Below are 20,288 nucleotides of genomic sequence, written 5' to 3'. Positions count from 1 at the left end.
AAAAAATATTGTGCAAACACAGTTTATACATGATCCCTTTACCTTTACCAAAGGAAGAGAGTAGAAAATTTCAGATCTGGAAAACTTATTTTTTATTTAAATAATTCATCATTGATGTTAAAATGGGTACAGTTACAGGCAAGCTCTAACTGAAAATCTTGTGCCCATCTCCTATAGTCTCTTCATATGACCTCTAAAATTCCAGGGTGCAATTGTTATTACCAAATTAACACTTCAGAAAATTATGTCAGGAACCATTTTCCCTTATCCAAAACTTTTAAAACAACATGAAGTGCTTGTAGCTCTAGATAGTGAAAGAATTAGTAGATGTTTAAAATGCTTTAGACAGATACTAATTTAATGGAGAATTTTAAATTTAGAATGCTTTCATGATCTACCTTATGCAAATAAAGGTGACAGTGAATAAATCCATCATGTACGTGCCTGGACTTGCAGCTTTAGTAAACCATACCATAAGAGTGTAATAAACCCCCTACAATTCTCAACCTTCAACAAACTGCAGATACACAAAAAAAGGTACCTTTGCAGTTATATGGTAAACACTTGGCTGATAGTTGCATGGTGTCATGTCCTCTACACTAGAAGATGAATTTTTAACACTGTAACAATGGCTGAGATCATATCTTGTAAGTTTGTTGGAATTGCTGAATATAAGATAAAATATTTCAGAAACTGACTAGTGGATACCAACCTGTTCAAAATCAAAATTAAATTTTATAGGTTGAAGATGTACTCACATTAAAGTGTTTACAAAATAAAAAGTTAAATGAAACAGTGAGAGAAAAAAGGGTGACACGCTCGCATTTCTCACTGCAGCATCACTGAAATCAATAGATTTGGCACCAGTAATGAATTCGATCCATAATTTCATAATGTCAAATACTTATTCAGTGCTCTGGAAGATAGAGAATCAATGCTGGAGAAGTTGAACTGATTATTTGCATTTTTACCAGTGATGTTCAGAAGTATTCTACCTAATTATCAAGGTGTTAATACACAGGCATTTAACTGTGGAGTTGTTTTACTTGAGCTGGTTGCCATAGAGGGTTGCAAATTTAGTACATGAAATACCTGTTCACCTGTTGAGTAGTGCATGTTTTCATAAATACCAGATTTAAAATCAGTTTTATTGCTGTAATGTAGTAAGAAATAATGAGATGTTTCTAACAGTGAAGCTTTACTTGATGAAAGGTTAGACTCAGGTTGAACTCAGCAATATAATACAGTACTTTCTGCAGTTGCTTACAGTGCTTACAGTACAATGCTGCAGTTGCTTACTGTGTGCTTGCATATTTGAGGCAATGTGATCTTAAGTTGCATCTGTTCTTCATGTTTTAAGCTGAATTTAAAATAAAGCTTAGTCTGTTGTTTGTTCTACTGCAAAAGCCTTACACTAAGTTTTGCCTGTTCTGCCAGTATCCTTAAGAGTCATGCAGTGCATTTTAAAATGTATTTCTTTCTTTTGAGTCTTAAAGAACACATAGCAATCAAGGTCAAATTTTGCTTCCATTCATTGTAGAAAGTTTCACATCTGCTTTAAGGGCATCAATTCCTTTTGTCCTTATTTTAATCTTGGAACAGAAGGGAGGCTGGCCTGTGGCAGCAATCATCTATTATTGCATTTGTAAGTCTTTGCAGTACATCTTTTAACAGGTTTAGGTTATTGATGGGTGTGTTTTCAAGGCTTCATAAACTATTGCAAATGGCTAACAAGACCACATTAATTTTGTATTTGGAGTCAGCCGTTTGGAAGGACAGTGCTTGTGCTCTTTTTCTCGTTTGCTCTGCCTTTTTTTAAGTGTTTTTAACTAGAATGTTCCTTCACATATGTGTTACTTCATGGCTAAATTTAATAATATTGTGACAATAGAAAGGTATCTAGTGATTGCAGTTCCTGTGGTGTGATATTTAAGGATAGCATAAGTCTGTGGTTGTCTGAACATGTCTGAATTCTTCATATTCACGGGTAGGTTTTCCTACACTTCACCAGTTGTGTAAAATTTATGCTTTACAGTAGAGTAGGCATGAGCAGATCACGCTCTTGCTTAGAGACCATGAACAAGCTTCACTGCTTATGCTCCTAGCTATGCCACTGGTTTACAACATACCAAAATATTTCTCTCACTAGGGCAAAGGGGTGTCCCTTGAGCAAAAGTAATTTGGGATCACTGGGAAACACCAAGCAACTGTCCAAGCACCTATAACTTGGATCAGATTTGAGGAAGAGGTGAATTTGTGGGACACTGTTCCCATCCACTGCATCCCTCATGCACCTCTGCCCCATTTCCTTTTTCCGTCTGTCTCTCCATTACAGAGTCAGAGATTATCTTCTGCTGCTGAAATAAATTGTATCAGAATTTTTAATGTATCAGTTGACTTTCCTAAAATGCTTATTTTCATGGTAAATAGGCATGCATGTGTCCCCACAGAACTGTGTGTATTTGCATATGAACATATATGTACATATATGTGGGTATACTCCACAGCACAAAACTGTAAGTAAATGTTTAATAAGAGCAAAAAATTGTTTATAAATTCTGACAGGGACATAACACAGCGAGTGCTGTTCTGGCAGCATGTCATGGAAATGACAGGCCTTCAACAAATATATAGGTGGCTTGGAAAATAGAACTTTCCCTTTTTATTAGATTTCTTTATTGAATCTCTGTTGCAGAATCATATTGATACATTAGTTTCTGCCTCAGACACCTTTTTACTTAGCATGACCTATGAAAGTTGTATTGTCATGACACGTTCATTACATCTGATATTTAGAACACTTTTCATTGCACACTGGTCAGGAAAGGTGGAAAAAGGGCAGCATCAGAAATGATAAGGAGTAACACCAGTTTCTTATCAATATAATTAAATTTGATGCAACTTAAAATAAATAAAATCCTTCTTGCCTGTCAAAGTTAGATGTTAAAGATGATGTGGTCACTAACAATATGTAAAATAAAGCCACAGTGAATCTCTTGTGCCAGTGCTTTGTTATGGAAATTATAGAACCATTAATTTGAAAACAGATTAGTCTGTTTGAAGCTTAGAAATATCTGGGGAGAGACTTTCACTTTTCTGCATATTTGGTTTTTCTATCTTCTTTGAACAAAAGTATCTAAAATAGAACTTCACTGTGTTTACCTGTAATGTGTTTTACGGCAGAGATTTTAAACTGGCATTAAGTAGATGTCATTTCATTGGAGAAACCAATGAAATGGTACCAGTAGATACAAACTGAGAGTCTATGCTGGCACTGCAGTTTTCCCATACAGGAGATCTGTGATTCTGGGAACTTGAAGATGTCATTCCCAATCTTCCCCAGGAGGAAAAAATGCCAGCTAATAGACATTAAGTCAAAAAGCAGACTTGACACCAAGAGCTTATAGAAAATTATTGACTTTGTCCATCATGAAAGATCACCAAAAATTTGTGAAGTAGAAATGGAGGAGGGTACAGTTTTAAATACCATTGCTCAAAATAGCATATGCAACACTTTTTTAAAAAAAATATGGGAAATTTCATTGTTTCTTATTGGATAGCTTAATGAACGATTGCTAGAAGATCACTTTACTTTTAATAGCCATGAGATGTTTTCTTCATTGGATGTCTTAAGCTTTTTCAGTGTTATATATGCTGGTGAACAAAAAGGAATGGAGCTGAAGCTCTTTTGGACCCAAGCTTCACATATGTTAAATGGTTACCTACAAGTGTGGGAAGCACTGGCCTCAAGGTACTGCCTTCCTGGCCTATATTTTTAGCATTGGATGAATAATGCTCTTTTGTTATTCTAACAATTTAAAAAAGCCAATGGTCAAGCTTCAGCATATTTCCATTCACATATGTCAAAATTAACTAAAGTCTGTTTTAAGTATTGAATTTTTGACAAATAAAAAAATATTTTCTTCCTAATGGCTGGAAGTATTTTACAAGCATTTTTTTTTTTTTAATTTCAGTATGTCTGAAATCCCTCAGTTCCGATTGCCGTATGATGTAGTGAATTTTGAAGCTGAGCTTATGAAGGATCTTGGAGTGAAGGTAATGAAAAATATATCCTGTCTATGTATAGCTCAAAGAAAAAAGAACAAGAACTCTGCCAAAGATTAACAGCAAAATGTCATGCACATTAGTAAAGAACGATTAAAAGCTACTCTAGACAGAGGCAGGAAGATGCTTCCTCTTGCTCAGGGCATTTGTCTGTCTTCTGTCTGAATGCCACTAGTTTGGAAAAGGGCAATCAATAGTTCTCATCTGGCATGCCTGCATGTGATTAATTGTCTGTAAGAAACAAATTCCTAAATTGCTTTAGGGGTTCAATGTAGCTATTGGAATGATTTGATTTTTTTAATCGAGTTTTTTTCATGCAAGTTTGGCACTATTTAAAACATTCATATTTGATACTTTTCCTTTCATTCCCTCTCCCTGAGTTTTTTCTTAATGGTTTGTCATACAGTCCTGCATCCAATTTAATTTCATAATAAAATGAATCAAATTAAACAAAGTATTAATATGATCATCTATTATAAACAGTAACAGTCATTCAACTTCTTGGAAAGTAGTAGTTATGCATTATTCCATTAAACAAATGTGTGTTGTTTATAGATAATAGAAACATTGCTTTATTGTTAATTTAGGGCTTGAGATGAAAATTTAGGTAGTATTTGCAACTGCTGCACATTTTAATAGAAGTTACAAATATAGAATGCATCACTGGATCAAATTTTTGAGTACCAGGAGGGGTAATATATTTTTAACATGATACTAAAGTGTTCAGTGAAGCAAGAAATTCTTCTTGGAATCTTTTGTGTTGGTTCATATCATAAAAGCAGTAGACTGTTGTCACAAGACCCAAGTGAGAACCTCATCCTGCCCAGGTTTTATAAAAATGCTGGTAAGGTGTAAGATAAGATGTTAAATGCTACAGGTCTATTTTTCTACTCTAAGGATCACTTTGCAACCCTTGAAAAGACTGACAGAATGGAGGTTGAGTTAGAGATGGGACTAAAAACAGAGCACTGAGACAATTTTAGACAAAATTGCTGGGCATGGGCTCCTGGGAACCCTCTGCAAAACTCAGTTCCCTGGGGCTCCCTGTTATGGCAAGGTCTCCAGATGGACTGATAGAGCCACCATGTCATCTTGACCTGCAAGTCCTCTGCAGTTTTGAAGGGCAGCAGAGAATCTCAATGTAAATTTGCTTCCAAGCTCTGCGATTGGCTTTCAATTGACCCTTTGGCAAGCTGGTTAACTGCGTGCCTTAGCTTTATACCTCTATAAGCTGGAAATATTTTCTGGTGTTTACTTAAAGCATTTCAAATCTGTGATGGAAGGTGCTGTATTGTGTAAATGCTCAGTAGTGCTGTTTATTCAAGTAATTCTACTGAAATTAGTAAGAATTAGTCAGCTGAATAAGGATTACAGAGCTAGGCCCTAGGAGTATTATGAATCCCCACATAAAATAGTATTGCCATTTAAATTCCTTCATTAGATTTTCATAACATATGTACACAATAGGATAAAAAAAAGTAATGACAATTTATGCAAGGTATTTTGTTGCCAGTGAGGATGTAGTCTGTATTCTTGAAAGGATTACAACTGTACATGGCTTTTGCACCTCTGATAAAATTTATACTAAATCTCCAAAGACAAAAAAAAGTCATGTACGTGGCTTTTGCATGTCTGATAAAATTTATTATAAACCTCCAAAGACAAAAAGAAGTCAGTGTTTAAATATTGTACTTTACATTTGTCTTTTTTTCACCAGTAGGAAAAGTATATTAAATGGTATAGAGGGAGATTCAGTAACAAACAGGATACAGAATGACTTGACTAAACTGTTAAATGTTACAAAGTATGGTGCTTACACAGTAGAACATGGTATTTTGTAAAGCGAATACACAAGTGATACAACAAAAACTGGGGGAAAACATTGAAGTTCAGCGAGTCTAAAGTATGGAGATAAAACCACACATATTCATGTCAAGAGGTACAAAATACCAGAAGAGGAATCACACACTGTGCGCTCAAAAGCCTTGGGGTTAGGAGACATGAGCAAAAGGTGTGTGTATCTTCAGTTTCATGACCTCTACATAGGAAACTGCTATAGTTAGTTTGCTGAACACGCAGCAAACACTCTTTCCCCTCTCACTCATGTAACAACTGTAGTTACTCAACCTGTGCAGTGGCTGCTCAAAGCAAGATTGCTGGTGGAACATTACTCTACAAAAATTTTTCAGCTTTTGCTTCTGGAAGTGATAGTAGTTGAACTGAAACAAGTATAGATAATACGTGCATTTTTAATATTGTGACTTATTTATCAATAAATGAACACCAGTCACTGCACTCTGGGCATTGTTGCTTGTCTAAATTAGAATTAACAATTGCAAGTTTAAATCAAAACTCATCTCATTCATAATTTTGAAAACCTTTGTCAGTTTACCACACAGAACAGTCTCCATATAAGCAAGTAGGGCGTGCTATAATTTGCATAGAATGTTCTTCAGACTTCCTGCTATCTCTGGCCCAGTCTTTTGCAGGCAGATTTTCTGAATCCACAAAACCACCACTGGCTCTACTGAGGTGTCCTAGCTGGTGGTCTCAGTGCTAAATGTAGGCTGTGAGCCTTTGAGACTGCTGCACAAAGTGGTAATATCCTTCCTTTGGGACTGGCATTGCATTCTGTGCAATTGGAGGCCTACCAAGTACCTGACACTGTGCGGAAAAACATTGCTTGGTTTTCTCTTCAGAACCCCTGTTAATACAGAATAGTGTCATGTCTTTTCTTTATTTCTCTGTAAGAGGCTCATACTTTCGCTAATGTTTCTGCAATAACCTAAACTGCTTGGTTTTTGGTTGGTGTACTGGGTGATCTGTTTAGAGCATATTCCCTGAAGGAGGTTCTTGCTTCCACATCGTGTTTCTTACATTCTGATTTTCACATGGGAATACAACCTTTTGTAGTCAGCACTGAATACAGCGATTTACTCGCAGCAAAAAACTGCCATTTTCAGCTTTACTTCAGTATTGTGTTCCACAGACAGGCTTCATTTGTTTGTTTAGCTGGCTTTAACTCTTTAGGCTTGCAGAAGAAACCAAGCTAGCCTGTGATGGCCCCCATCTGAGGAAGATCTGAAGGCACTTTTTACCCCTATCTAGTTTGGGCCACTTGCTTAAGTCGCAGCCAATCTGGCCTTTTAAGCCTGGCTTGGGGAAAAAAATTACTAATTTGCTTTGATTGTTCACTAGAAGATCCTGTGAGATGTGTGTATGCAGGACATGATAGAAATTATTTTCACATTATCACATTAAAAGCAAGTAATCTTTAATTCTTTCAGATAATTTTTAGTAAAGGCCTTGCAATGGATGGAATGACACTCTGTACCTTGAAAGAAGATGGCTATGAAGTGATATTTATTGGAATAGGTAAGAAGATCTCACTGTCCTGTGTTTTGTCATTTTGGAATTGAATGACTAGCTAAGAATAAACTGGGACTTGTATCTATGTTAATAGCATGATGTGAAACAGCTTTGATTTGAGGCATTATGAAAGTGTGGAATATAAAGAAAATTTAAAAAACAGGAAGCTAAAGTTAGCTGTCTTAAGACATTTATTAAAATTTTCACATTTATATGATAGATTTTTAAGTAAGATGAGGATGTAGCTAAATGGATTGATTCATTGTTTGTTTAAATATTTAAAAAATGGATGAACTAAAAACTTACTTGTAATTAATTGCCATATTGGTCTAGAGTGATACACAAGTCCAGTTTTCAATTTTTGCAAACAGCTTACTATATCCACATAATTAGTGAGTCTATATATGTAAGCCAGTGATACCATGCTTAGTTGCTTTTATTTTCTTTTCTCCGTATAAAATATTTAACATCCTTCAGATAGGCTGTAGTGAAATGTAATTATCAGATGGGTGAACAAAAGAGGATGACTTTGACTTATACTCAAACTGGCATCACAGGTCTGTCTTCTCTCATATGCTAAAGAAGTCCTGCACCTGCCTGCTATTTGAATCATTGCTTCTTTTTAATGTTAGATTAGAATTGTTATCCATTCACAAGTATTTTGAAGTACAGCTGGACCCATTGCTACCAGATGATAGGCATGTTGAGCAGGCATTGCCTACAGTTGGTATGAGGCTTAATGCTCTTTATTGATCTAGACGTTGCCTAAGTGAACATAATAGAAAACAAGTTGTCCAACTGTTCCTCCTTCCTATTATTGATTACAGAGATGTAATTCTTAGTACAGCGACAACTGTTGTTTACCATCTGGTTATGCAGTATAATAAGCTTTGCAGGTCTATTCTGTTATGTGGTTATAGTACAGAGTATTGTGATTTCTATAATCCTAAATCCTCACATTGTTAGAGACCTTCCATGTATAGGAATTCTGATGTGTCATATTTTGATGTAATTGCGTATAAGGCAATGGTCCAACTTATCTTCTTTATTGTTTTCATCTATGTCTTTCAAACTTCTTTGTGAAATCTCGCCGCTGAGGTATTAATTCATAAATAAACTTTTATTTTCTGAGAGTCTAGCATTTAGGAAAAAATTATCAGTAATTTTTGGAATATCAGCATGATTCCCATGCATTTCTGACTCAAAAATTTAAAATAACAGTTCAGTTAAAAGTTAGCAAAAATGACCACTAAACACTACACATAGGATTGGAGTGTTGCTTTTATGTATGTGGGTTTCTTTTCTGACCTTAATAAAGTTATCCTAATATAAAATATTTCTGGTTAGAAATAGATATAGACAACATTGTGCCTTACAGATGTTAGGTAAAGGGACACAGGCAGAATTTTAATAAACAAGAGAAGGTATCTGAAGCATTATTCTCCTCTAAACCATGTGTTCACTGATTGTATTAGGAAACAGAGGGTATAAATGCTAATGAAGGATTATGTGTTCCTACAAAGTTTTGTAATTGGAAGCTACCTTGCATTCATGATGAAATTCGTCCCTCTCTGTACCCCCATGTCTGCCTGTCTTTTACAGTACTGTGTAAGACACTGGACAGTAATGTGGCCTTGCATACTGGTAGTGAAAGATGGAGGACAAACCAAGCATTTACAGATTTCTAGGATTAGCTATATTAAAGCAGTAGAGCATTTATAAACTCTCAACAACATCCATTTTTCCATGAGTTTGTACTGTATGTCTTTTTGTGTTCTTTGCCTACTGAAGAAACGTATTCAATGAAATGTCACGTTTGAACATTACGCTGAATTATTGGAGTAAAAATATTTAGAGAACACTACTTACATAAAATAGAAATATTTTTTTGGAAGGTTGTTGTAATTTGCTTCTGAATGAATCTGTACCTTGATGGGAAATAAATGTGGTAGTTTTCAGTTTTCCCTGTTAGTAGAAGAAAGAAAAAGTGAATGGGTGTGTAAAAGGAGATGAAGTCCCTGATGGGATGAGGGAGTACAACGTTAGAGGATTTTTTCATAGCAATGTGATTTTTGAAGAGCACACCTTTAGTCTTGCAAATGAGATGGAATTCAAGAATTTATCAGTCAGGATTGTACAAGAGTCCATGTGTGATGCATGAAATGGAAGAGCCAGCTACATGAGGGCAGATAGAGATGTAAAGAGAACTTTGAAAGCTATTTTCCACACAGTTATGCCTCAGGAAAAATTTATTGCTCTGTGGGAACGTCGTGTGAGGTGGGCAAAGTACACTCCTCAGCTGGGTCTATGGAAGGTAAAGCATAGGTGGCTGAGGTTTGATCACTTCAAGCACTTTCTATTGAAGAAAAATGACTAGCAAAGGCTTTTTGTGAGAGCTGATTGAAAAGGTATTAAAAGTGTGCTCGAGTCAACATATTTGCTCTGTTTCAGACCTGAAGAGTAAAGAATTCCGAAGAAGTTCACAAAGGGATACAGGGTAACAGTCTTACTCTAAAACAAATAATAAAAAAAGATACTTAACTTCAAGTCTTTGCTTACTGAGGCATTGAGACTATGATGGTTTATCTTAAGGTGAAAGGTTCTCCAGCCAGTAGGTCTGGTGCATTTAAGTTGCTGTTTAAAGCTCAGAAAACCACCTTGTACTAGACCTGAAAATGAACAGATGGCCAGTATATGTCACCAACCTTTGGCAACTTTTGGTATCTCAATTTGAGTCATACCTTACCTCCGTACTATTTTATTTTGCACCATCTTTCCCAGTTAGGCTGTGCCTGTGTGTATGATGTTGTAGAGTCTGATGTGGAATTTGGGGTTACAAAGACATATGTTGAACTACCGAAGACTAGATCCAAGGAGAAGCTTTCATAGTTACCTAGATGAGTGGTAATGAAAGAGATCAATCTGGGCAATGGCATACTGGAAGCCAACACTGCCCTCTGATAGCAGAACCTCAGAACAAATGGTAGGTGAATCTCAGTCACAGGATTGCCCGTTACTTTTTTTGCTTTTGGTAGTTCTTTCCTTCAGCGTCCTGGGTTTTGCCTTATCTGAACTAGTCTTATCTGAACATTCAACTTAATGCTGTACTTCTTTTTATTTCTAGAGGATCAATATGTGAATTGCCTCTTCCCTGTCCATCATTTACTCTCATGTCCTCTCTGTTTCATCTCTACAAAGATGTGTAATTTGCAACATCTGGCAGCAGATGTTTCTTGTGTTTTGCATACAAGGGCCGAAGAGACAGAGCATTCTTCTGTTTTTCTTCAGCAGTCCTGATTTCAGATTACAGCTAGCATAAGTATTAAAGGGTAGTCCATGAGTCTCAGTTTCTTACATCAAAACTAATGATAGACAATAGCACACGTGAGAATTTTTTTCACAGGACTAAAAGGCAGCAGCCAAACAAAGGGAGGAACAACCTGTTAAATATATTCTGGGAGTGTCTACCATATTTTTTTGTAATTTGTCATTTAGTTTGGTACAATTTCTAAACTTGTCTTATTTCAATGGACAATTAAAAATTCTGATTAAGAAATAGAGATGTAGAATTAGAGTCCTTAAAATTTTCATTTTAAAATTCCATTTATCATCCAGTTACAAATCTTTAGGTTTTATTTTGTTATTCACAAACATTAATGGATAGGAATTAAATCTCTCAATTGAACTTTCCAAGTTTCAAAACTAACCTCTAAAACTATGCATAGAAAAAAAAATCCTTTCCAGATTTTGTAGGTTACACTCAACATACTCTACCTAGCATCACCTCTGCTTTTTGATGAGAACTGTTTGTGAAGAATTTGTGATTGAGCTGACAAATCAGTTTGAAAATTTTGTTATGAAAAAAAAAGTCTCACATCAGTTGCTGCCTTCAGTAAACACCATAGAGACTCAGGGCAATAGAGAATCATCATGCTGAGAGCAAAAGGAGAAATCAATGATGGGGTGAGGGGCTAGAGGAGAGAGCACATGGTCCTCAGAGACAGCAAAGTAAGGCAGCGAAGGATATCTTACAGAGAACAGAGTAGTCTGAATGCTTGTTGTTACTGTGTGTCTTGGTTGATTTTCAGGGTAGAATACTTACAATTTTTACAAAAAATGTCTGTGTATGTGTCTTGCTTGGCTATCAGAGCAAATGTAGAAATACTAGGCTTTTATTACTCATCCTTCTTGAAGTTCAGCTACATACTTTGGAAAACAGGATCCTGTGGTTTTGTCTTTTAAGACTCCACAGAGCATTGTATATTCTTTTTGAAAGAGAAAATACAAACCAATTTTTTTATACAACTATTTAACTGAGTGAAAATGAATGACCTAAATATTTAAAGTATTTAAGAACATGTTTCATGTGACATTCAGATAAGTATATAGAAAGGCTATCACCATAAACATATTTTCTGCAGAGTTTTACACAAACCTCTATCCTCATTCTCTAACATTTTATTATAACATAGGGGTTTTATATAACATTTACATTCTCTTCATATAAAGATCAGATAAAAATATATTTTCAAAGATTGTAAGATTGTTTTATTTGGTAAAATATTTTTTAAAAAGCCCCCATTTCCAGAAATTGCTTAGACACTTTAGTGTCTGTAGGCTTGAACTTGCAGCATTAACTTTCTAGTTAACTTCTCATTATAGGGCAAATGCAGCTAGTAATGAAGCTTTCTTGTTTCTTCCTCCATCTTGTGATGCTGGATTGCTATAAAGTCAGTTTGATTGTATTAGGGTATTCAGAGGTTCTACTAAGTACTGTGAAATGGTAGGTTAGATGAGCATACAGTGTAAATATAAGCGGATGGTTGCTTGGATGTATCCTTAATAGTATATCCTGCTTGCAAGGGTTAAAACAGCACATAAAAAAGAAAAAAATGAAATCCCAGTGGAAAGAACCTTTGTGATAATTGCAGTCATTCATAGTTAATTAACATAGCATTCAAACAATAATATAATCAGATGATTCCATTGATTGGAATGAAATTGCACACCAAAAAAAGAAATTAAAAGTCCAAGCATTGATGTACCTTGTTTTTAAAAAAACCCCTGTGAGATTGATTTACTGTCTCTTCCCCAAAAAGTAAGTAATCTCCTCATGCCTGTTATTATCTTCTGATTAACTATGCAGTGCCACCTGGTGTGCAGATGGGAAGAATATTACACATCAAGAGCTCTGTTCACACCCACCCACACAGATATAAACCTACGTGGCAAAAAGTGAACAGATGTTCATTTTGCTTGTGCTATAGGAAAAAATTGTGCATCGTACTCCTGATTCATAAACTAAATTTGGAGGACATGAAATCTGCATATGGGGCCCGTAGGCCCACGGCCAGCACAGACATTTATGGAGGAAATATGTCATATTCAAAATAGTTCACATTTCAGGTTGTGAACAGACTTTTATTTGTTTGCTTCTCTGGTTTTGTTTTACCTTGTATTTCTTAGTTTTCTTTTTCTCTTCACTTGCTATATCACTTATCACCTCCAGAGGGAAAAATTTAGAGGCAGAGTCATTTGAAAACATATCCAGGATTTATCTGTTGGTTGGTTGTTTTTCAGAATTGTTTTCTGTTCCTTGGCATTTAAGATGTTCCCTAAAATTATGCTTTTAGGCCTCTTTGCAAAGACCTGTTTGGCTCAGCAGTAATGTAGCAAGTCATGTAAAATATAATGCATCTTGGTTCAAGATGGAACTGTAGTACAAGCATTGAGCAGCCTTAGGCTGTTAGAATCTTCAGCTCTAGTTTGGGAGTTTTTTTGGTGGTGGTTTGTATTATTTTATAATTTCATAAGTATTTTGATACTTCATAGATGATACGGTTTTTGCTGCAAGGGAACCAAAGCCTACAGACCAGGTAAAACAACAATCAGGGGAGAAAAATAATATGTTGTAAGGTAGTGCAAGAAAGAATAATGTTGTTGGAAACATGATCAGCTAGATACTCAAAATAAATGTGCCTAGTTTAGTTTCTGGGTTGGTTTTATTGATGCTTGTAGACAAGGGTTGTCACTGTCTCAGGACCTTGTAAAGCCAGTGCTTTTCACCCAGGATTTTAAATGGTGACAACAGTGGCTTTTCAGGCATCAGTATCCTTATGAGGTAAAAGATAATACAGGCTGTAGAGCCAGGGAAAACACTTGGAGCTACATTTTATTGTGACAAAACCAAATATTCAAATCCATTTAGCTGCAAAAAGCTGTGAGACTTTGGAATTATATATAATAAGAATTAAGTCATCAAGATGAGTCATGGAATCAGAGAGAGTACTTTGAACAGTTTGAAGAGCAACAGTGACAAAGAGCAGTGGCAGGATTTGGACAAAGTCAATGCAAAATATTTCACAATTGCCTTATAGTAACCTGAATAATTTTAAAATTAAATTTAAAAAATCGTTTGGGTTTTTTTTTAAATAAAGCCATGAGAAGGCCAGTGATAGATGCATTTGCAGTTTAGTATAGAACAGTATCAAAACTGCACAGTGAACTGCATGAAATGAAGTCCCAAGGAAGAAGGTCTACACAAGTCTGTGCAGTCAAGTGTAGGACTTCTTTATAGTCTACCTCCTGTAGAGCCTTAGCTCATGGCTCACAGCTTGGAGAATGAATGTACCCTTCTATAACACCACAGTTCTTAATTTTTTCATGTCTCATGTGAAGAGTATTATAAACAAACTACACCATAAATTGGTTCTAATATAAACTCATTAGTCCTCAATATTCATGTTATTTTCATCTTCTGCTGCTCTTTAAAACCATTTTGTTACTAAAAACCAAAAGGAATATAGTTATATTAGAAAAGGAACTCTGAAAGAACCTGTTCTTACATGCTTATAGCAGATGTTTGAACTTGCTCTTATTCCCAGTGCAGTATCTTTCCTGGAGACCAACAATGTACATACATCCAAGCATTTTTATGTTTGAGGCATCTTTGTCTACTATTGACATCTGTAGTAAGTTGTTCTTCCAGTTCTGTAGTCCTCAGTGCTGCTCTGGATATTGGTGGAACATTCTTAATACACATCGGAAGCAGCAGGCAGTTGAAAGCTTTTAGGGCTCAGATGCACAAATCAGCTTATTTATTATTAATAGTCTTAGGACACTTTCAAAAAACACTAATAATCTGCCCTTGGGCATCCTTAAGTTATTCACTTGCATATTACACAGATTTTCATGCTCTTATTTACTTATCTTTTCTACCAAAAAACTACTTAGCATAAAAACCTCTACTGCGCATGTTTTACAAAACACTCTCCCTGTCTCTTTCCAAGATGCTGGATGGTTTCCCTGAAGAAATGCTCATCTAAATATAATGACAAAATCAATTTGCTTCATATTGTTTTAAGAGTAGTTAAATTTTTTAGTATCTTAGCAGATTAATCCATCTAACATTTTTTAGCACTTTTCGGGAGTTTATTCAAGCATTTATTTTTTAGCATTTTGATGTTTGAGAAGTACATAAGACGAGAAAATATTGAACAAAATAGTGGTGTTAGATATTGAATTTTCATATTCTGATGTTACACACTTCAGTGCTTTACACCTAAAGAAAAGAGCTTCGCTTGCTTACCTGTTGTTTTCAAAAGGTCACTCCATAAGTCAGTTACTTTTAGATGTACAAGTATTAATTATGCTCCCATCTTTTTACTTCTGTGTTAATATTCAGACACAGAATGAGCAACCATCTAAAATGGTGCATATCCATTTACTTTAGTTGAGCTCTCTTTCCTTGTAAGGAGAGTACCTGTGGTCCAATATGTATTTAATGCAATCAGACACTTTTTGAAACATTATTCTACCTTATATTAGAGGAGGACTGGCACAATACAAAATGTAAACAATAGGTTTAGAAATTCCTTATTTTCCTTCATCTTGCTTATGAAGGATAAAAGGCTGGTTAAAAACCTAGTCTTGTTGCATTTAATTTTTTTACTTTTAAAGATTGTACAGAAGTAGGAAGTGTATCAAAATCTCACTTGTTTAGTGCCAATTACTGGTGAGAAGATGGCAAGCACTTTTTTGTGTTAATGAATAAAGTTTTAAGCAGTCTTCCTTGTACACATTTATGTCTCATAAATATAATGGTTCTGAATTCATATTCCTTTCACTGCCCACTCAACAAGGGGTGCATCTGCTTGTTGAATTGAATTGACAAGTTAAGACAAAACCTGGATTTGTGCAGTGGATTTGTAGTACTTGTTGAAGGACTTTTGGAGACTGCTTTAGGAAACTTTCTTGCTCTGTCACTTCTCTGCTTTGGGAGAGTGGTTCCTAGGAAGACACCGCTGGGCAGGGGCAGGGCTGAAGGCTTCTGTCTGACTCAGTGGTTGTCTCGTGCTTCTCAGTCATCTGCTTCCCTTTTCCTCATTGCTTGGTAGTCAGACCTTTGTTGATCTAGGAACAGTTTGGTATAATGAAGGGCAGTTACCTAATTTCAGGTGAAAATCCTGACACCTGGGTGTGCTTGAAGCCAGTTTTAGTCCTTCCTATAATTTGGGGCACACTCACTGGTGATTCTGTTTGGGTGGGATTCACAGTCTGAGGGCCTTCTGAGACCTGTAGCCTTCTTTGTCTGCAGTTTGTACCTGAGGGAATCTGTCAGTCCTTTCCTCAGGCTCAATGCATTAATTGAAAAGCTTTCCTATTCTTATGCAATACAATAGCTTCTAGCATCATGGAAAGTCACATCCGCTTCCAGATATCTTTAGTTTTAATGGGATGGTAGTTTTTAAAGGCAACAGATATCTGGGAAGAAAATCTTACGTGTTCACTATAGTAAGTAATCTTTAACTAAACTATGTAAATATTTTTGATGGTGTCTCTCAAATTTTGTGTGGATAGAGATTATCCAGGCTTTTGAACCACTTGTTGTGGTCATGATACTTGAAAATTGTTCTTTCTTTACTATTCTACTCAATACTTTTCAGACATGCCAGTCATATGGTTGCTTTTACTATGAAATTAAAAGACACTGTGTAAATACATATGTTAATGATTACTAAGACTGTGTATATAATTACGGTAGAGCATATAAATATTATAGTATGTATCACATGGCAAGTCTTTTAAAAGAATAGTTAACAGGTATGCAAATATTTTTCTGGGTTTGTGTAGCATACTAGTTTGTCCTGTAGGGTAGAGATCAAATTTGACATTCCTTGTGCATAAAGTCACATAGATAGTCTTCTGTGCACATTTTATAGTATCAAACCATATTCAAAATTTGGCACTTTGGTGATGTCACAAGGTGTGGAGTATACACAGTAATTAAAATTCACTGTTTACTGCTTCCAGTGTATTAATGCTAAATTTACTGTAAATTGTCTTTATAAAACAATGTTTGCAAGATTAAGACAGAAATAAGTGTAAGTGTTTGGAGAATGCTAATACAAAATACATGTTTATCTAAATTTGGAAAATATTTTCTGAACATTGTCCTTGACAGGGTTTTCTTTCACAGGAAATTCTTTGGCTATTGTTCATTCAGTTGTGCTAAAAATGTAGTAAGCTGAACATGAACCATTAAAGAAAGTGAAAATGCATTCAACAGCTAGATGATGTTTTAACATTCCCTCTAATGATCTTTGGTGATTAGTTTTATAGGAAGAAAAAAAATGAATAATGAGAATTTAAATATCAACAGGTTTCAGCCAATTTATCTTTAATGTTAATACTGCCATTGTGTTGAAATTACTAGTCACTTGCCAAGTAGGAAGTTGTGGGGTTTTACTACATTTCTAAGAACTGTCAAGGTTTTGTTTGTTCTTATTTGGATGTAATGGAAAATGGTATGTCACTGCAGATTTCTTAGGATTTTTTTTGTTAGAAATAAAATTCATTGTTGGTTTGTGACTAATGATAATAGGTGGTTGTTTATTTGAGTGTGATGTGTATTTTAAAATAGATTCTAACAGTTTAGTAGATAGTGAAATTTCAGTACCTGGTTGTTATTTAAATTGATATGACATCATTAACAATTATCAGAGACTATTTCTCAATAGTACAGTATTTATAGCTTTTTCTCTAATATACTGGATTTTTAAAATAAGAACAGAACATATCTTCTAAAAGAAACAGTTCTTCTAATTTTATAGCATATTGTTTAGTAGTTAGACATTGAAAATATCCCAATTCATCATTTTAATATATAAGTGACTTAAGACATGATTGCTTTTCTGTTCGCTGGGAAACACAGGCTTGATGCTGCTATTATGGCCCAATACAAATCTTTTGTAGATGAAAAATGATGGCTAAATTTTTATCTGGCAGATTTCTTAAGCTTTAGATATTTAGATAAGGGTTGCTTTAAAACAAATAAAAAAATGCTTCCAAGAAGATTTTACATACTTGGGCAACCAGATAGCAGCTGTTTACATTTTTATGTTGCTTGTGGCTCCTGAGTTTGATATTCTGCAACTATGCTGTAGAAGAAACACTGTTGGTGGCTGAGGAAAAAGGAAAGGTCCAAAAAGTGAAACATTGTGGTGCCTATTATGAATAGATTTTAGGCAGTTGTAATTATTTGATCCTCCATACAAAGCTGGGGAAGGTCCCAACAGGCTAGCAGAGCTCTTCCATGCTGGAGCCCAAGGCACGAGCTGAGCCCAGTTCCTGCAGCCTCCTCTGCAGCTTCAGCACAGGAGCTCAGGACATGGCATGCTATGCCAAGGGTTAGTGTGGTTAGCTTAAGTTCAAGACTACTATAGAACCTGAAGTTGTCCCAGATTATGGGATTTTAAATTGACGGTTTGTGTCCTTACACTCAGAGTTTGAGTTCTTGCCTGTTCATAGCAGAAAGAAATTTGCAGAGTTGGAGGAGATAGACACACTGACCATTCTGTGCAGGAAAGCTTAAGGTTGTGGTGTCTGTACTAATCATGGGATAAAGTTCCTGCCTATTTTGTTGCTGTAGTAGCTGCTTGATAATAAAGCTTGGAGTTAATTTGCATTAAAAAAACCTGATTTCCTTCCCCCAGTAGAGAGAATCTAAAGAAATCACCCCTAATTCTTACAATCCGTGCCTTCTTTGTACACAGCTTTTTCTGGAAAGCCCAATAAAATTAAGTAAAGAAAGTTTAGAAATCTTAGCACTTTTAAAATCATGGGGACATAAGAGTCTTAATACACCTACTACATTGGCAAGTCGGTTCCTTATTTTTCAAATGCAAATATGGGCCTTTGCATTGTGCTGAATGTGCCCTTTATTGTATCACAGCACAGAAAATACACATTGTAGCTCAGTCACTTCTGTAGACCTGCCATGCTTGCAAGAATGGAACGGGTTTAATCAGCCTTGCAGAGTGAATAATCATACGTACAAGTGTGGCGTTCAGTGTTCATTCAGAAAGCTATAGAATATGCAAACAAAATGTTTAGTTAAAGGAGAGTTCAGTGAATTGCAGCTGTGGCAGGAGATGGTAGTTGTTTTTAACTGGAAGCCACATCCATTGCCTTTAATTTTTCACTTGGTTACTAACAAAAATATAAATCATGCACCACAGTAGATCACGGCAGGAAAGCAGTGTGGTGTGATGCTCTGCTGAGAGTGAGGCTCAGGCTCTGGTTGTTGGTCTCCTGGCTGACTTCATTCTTCTGTACTATCATATGGGAATAGTGAAACCTAGCACTAAGAGGGCTATAAAAGTGCTCAGTACTGTAAAACTGCTGTGAAGAAGCTGGACTGTGTTCTTGCTGGCAAACATTCAGGCTGTTTCTTGGAGCTACAGAAATCTTCATTCCTGACCATTTGCAATTTGACCTGCTTCCCCAAATTTCATTTCTATTCCATTATTTTGAAAAAGATATGTAACAACCAAAATAGCAAATTAAATAATGCTAATTTTATTTTGCATTATTGGCACGAATCCAACAATTTCTCAGTGGTCACAAGGAAGCTGAAATTTTTTTATCAGATAACTTCTTACTCATATTGTACCTTTTTCTTTAAATTTTCCCCCATAGGATTATGGTGTTAAAGATGTGTTGTATTCTACATACTGTTTTCTGAAATTAAATTTTAATAATTTATCAAAAATGAAACATACCGTGCATAGTGCCTAGTATATATTTATTTCAACATTTCAGATATAAAAAGATACAGACCAGAAACAGTTTGCTTACATGGTTCCATTTTACTTACATGTTGGAAAGGAGCTTTGAAGACAATGGGATTGTGTTTGTGTTGCCAATTTGAAGAGCAGCTTGACTTTGTTTCCTTCAGTTCTTGAAGAAAAATTTGCCCCTGCTTGTATGACACTCCTTCAAAACTCCTCATAGTAAGATCTGCCATTCAGTAGGGGTTTCCATATTTCTAATAAGCATGCAGTAGTATAAGGGTCAGGGACTAACCAGTGAATAAAAGTCAAAACTCAAAATGAGGTGCCTTTCCTGTTTAGCACTGGGTAGTGATAGATACTGATAATGTTTGATTAATGAGCAGCAGCCTTGCAGTGGGTGAAAACATCTGTAAGAAATGATTTATTATTTCAAAGGTATTGGAAGCTTACCGTATCTTGTAGATTTAACTATGTGTGCCTGAATAAAATAAATGAGATGCAACATGTGAAAAATGAAAACACATTACTTGCAAAGGATGTGTCACAAGCAGGGTATTTTTGTTCAAGTGCACTTTGTCATGGGGATTTTTAATGTTGCTCTGAATACAAATCATTTAACTGGTTCATAAAATCAACCTAGTTGGAATTCTTGCCTCTGTCATTGAGACAGAAATGAGGGTTAAACTTAATATGCTGGAACTTCACTTAAATGTTTGCATTTGGTATCATATACAGCTGTTCAGACTGCATATATGAACAGAAAGGATCCTCTCTTAGAAA

The 20,288-nt window shown here is 35.5% G+C and overlaps 1 protein-coding gene across 3 annotated transcripts in view; it reads left to right on the top strand.

Moving 5' to 3' along the window:
* DPYD (dihydropyrimidine dehydrogenase) overlaps window positions 1-20,288 on the top strand; it is a 365,990-nt gene that overhangs the window by 122,562 nt on the left and 223,140 nt on the right. For all 3 annotated transcript variants that reach the window (XR_012629947.1, XM_074877213.1, XM_074877215.1), the window contains 2 exons: window positions 3,975-4,056; window positions 7,353-7,440. Coding sequence is in view for 2 of the 3 variants with exons in the window: in XM_074877213.1 (XP_074733314.1) it covers window positions 3,975-4,056; window positions 7,353-7,440 (170 nt within the window). In the remaining variant the exon portion in view is untranslated. The remainder of the gene's footprint in view (window positions 1-3,974; window positions 4,057-7,352; window positions 7,441-20,288) is intronic.

This window comes from Strix uralensis, chromosome 8 (assembly GCF_047716275.1).
Source record: "Strix uralensis isolate ZFMK-TIS-50842 chromosome 8, bStrUra1, whole genome shotgun sequence".
In the NCBI taxonomy this organism is placed as follows: domain Eukaryota; kingdom Metazoa; phylum Chordata; class Aves; order Strigiformes; family Strigidae; genus Strix; species Strix uralensis.
Note: the sequence above shows the minus strand (reverse complement) of the source record. Positions and strands in the feature narration are given on the sequence as shown.